We start from the raw sequence: 1544 nt of genomic DNA on the forward strand, positions 1-1544 counted from the left end.
AACTATCACCATAAACCCTCAGATCACGCCACGTATCATCAAATCTCATCATTAACCATGGTTAATCCAATTAAAGTTAAACTAACCCAAATTTACTCTCACTTGATTTACCCAATTTAACCCTAGCCTAATCTAAGCTATTTATACCTCTTCCCTCTCCCCACATTCATTCCTTCATTTCTTCTCTCTTTCTTTCTCTCTCCTCCATTTCCTCTATTTTTCCTCTCGTTTTTCTTCGATATTCTTGATTTTTCGACGCATAAACCCTAATTTCTTCGCAAATTTGCTAGGGTTTTTCCCTGCATTGTTATGATAGTTGTAACATTTTCCAGAAATCGATTCAGTTTAGCTTACCTACGTCGTTAATGGCGGAAGATCCTCGCCGTTTTTCGATCGGTTACGCTTTGGCGCCGAAGAAGCAGCAGAGTTTCATACGAGAATCGTTAATCAACCTCGCTCGTGACCGTTTGATTGATTTGATCAAAATCGATACTGGAGTACCGTTGATCGATCAAGGACCGTTCGATTGCATCCTTCATAAGTTGTACGGTGACGATTGGAAGAAGCAGCTCGTCGATTACAAGGCGAAAAACCCTAATGTCGTGATTTTAGATGCACCGGAATCAATTGAACGCCTTCATAACCGGATTTCGATGTTGCAGGTTGTTTCTGAGTTGAAATTCGTTCGAAATGACCGCGATACGTTTGGAATTCCGAAACAAATCGTGATTTATGACGTTGAAACGCTTCAAGATCACCGGTCGTGGGAAGGATTGAAGTTTCCGGTGATTGCGAAACCCTTGGTTGCAGATGGAAGCGCGAAATCGCATAAAATGTCGTTAGTTTACAATCATGGAGGATTGAGCAATCTTAAACCTCCGATTGTTTTGCAGGAGTTTATCAATCATGGAGGAGTGATATTCAAGGTGTATGTGGTAGGTGAATACGTGAAATGTGTGAAGAGGAAGTCGTTGCCAGACGTTTCAGAGGAGAAATTGGAGAGTTTAGGTGGTTTGGTATCGTTTTCGCAGGTCTCGAATTTGGCAAGCAACGAGATGACGGATGAGAAGTACTACAAGATGATGCACTTGGATGATTGCGAAATGCCGCCTCAGGAGTTCATCACTGACATTGCGAGAGGATTGAGGGAAGTTATGAAGCTTAATCTCTTTAATTTCGATGTGATTAGGGATACAAGACTCGGAAATCGGTATCTCGTGATCGACATTAACTATTTCCCAGGGTATGCGAAGATGCCGGCGTATGAGAGTGTGATGACGGATTTCTTCTGGAATGTTGTTGCGAGAAGAGAAGTGACGGAGAATGAGGAAAGCGAAGAGAAGAGTAAATTGGTGGATAACATTGGTTGCTGATGATGAAATGCAGGATAAATTTGTTACAGTAGGTGACAGTTTCTTCTTCTTCTTCTTTCCCCTGCCCCCAAAAAGAACAAGAAATTGGAGGTTATTAACAATTTCATTGGATAGGGTGATAGTATATAGACTGGTGAACAATTAGGCTTTTTCTTTAATTTTTTTTTTCAA

The 1544-nt window shown here is 41.1% G+C and overlaps 1 protein-coding gene across 1 annotated transcript; it reads left to right on the forward strand.

Annotated features, from left to right (window-relative positions):
- The first annotated feature begins 201 nt into the window (after positions 1-201).
- LOC145569399 (inositol-tetrakisphosphate 1-kinase 1-like) lies at positions 202-1544 on the forward strand. Its single transcript, XM_081628746.1, has one exon. It carries the CDS (start codon positions 366-368, stop codon positions 1371-1373), a length of 1008 nt encoding a protein of 335 aa, XP_081484872.1. The 5' UTR covers positions 202-365; the 3' UTR covers positions 1374-1544.

The sequence above is a fragment of the Chenopodium album genome, chromosome 11, assembly GCF_948465745.1.
Source record: "Chenopodium album chromosome 11, dcCheAlbu1.1, whole genome shotgun sequence".
Lineage (NCBI taxonomy): Eukaryota > Viridiplantae > Streptophyta > Magnoliopsida > Caryophyllales > Amaranthaceae > Chenopodium > Chenopodium album.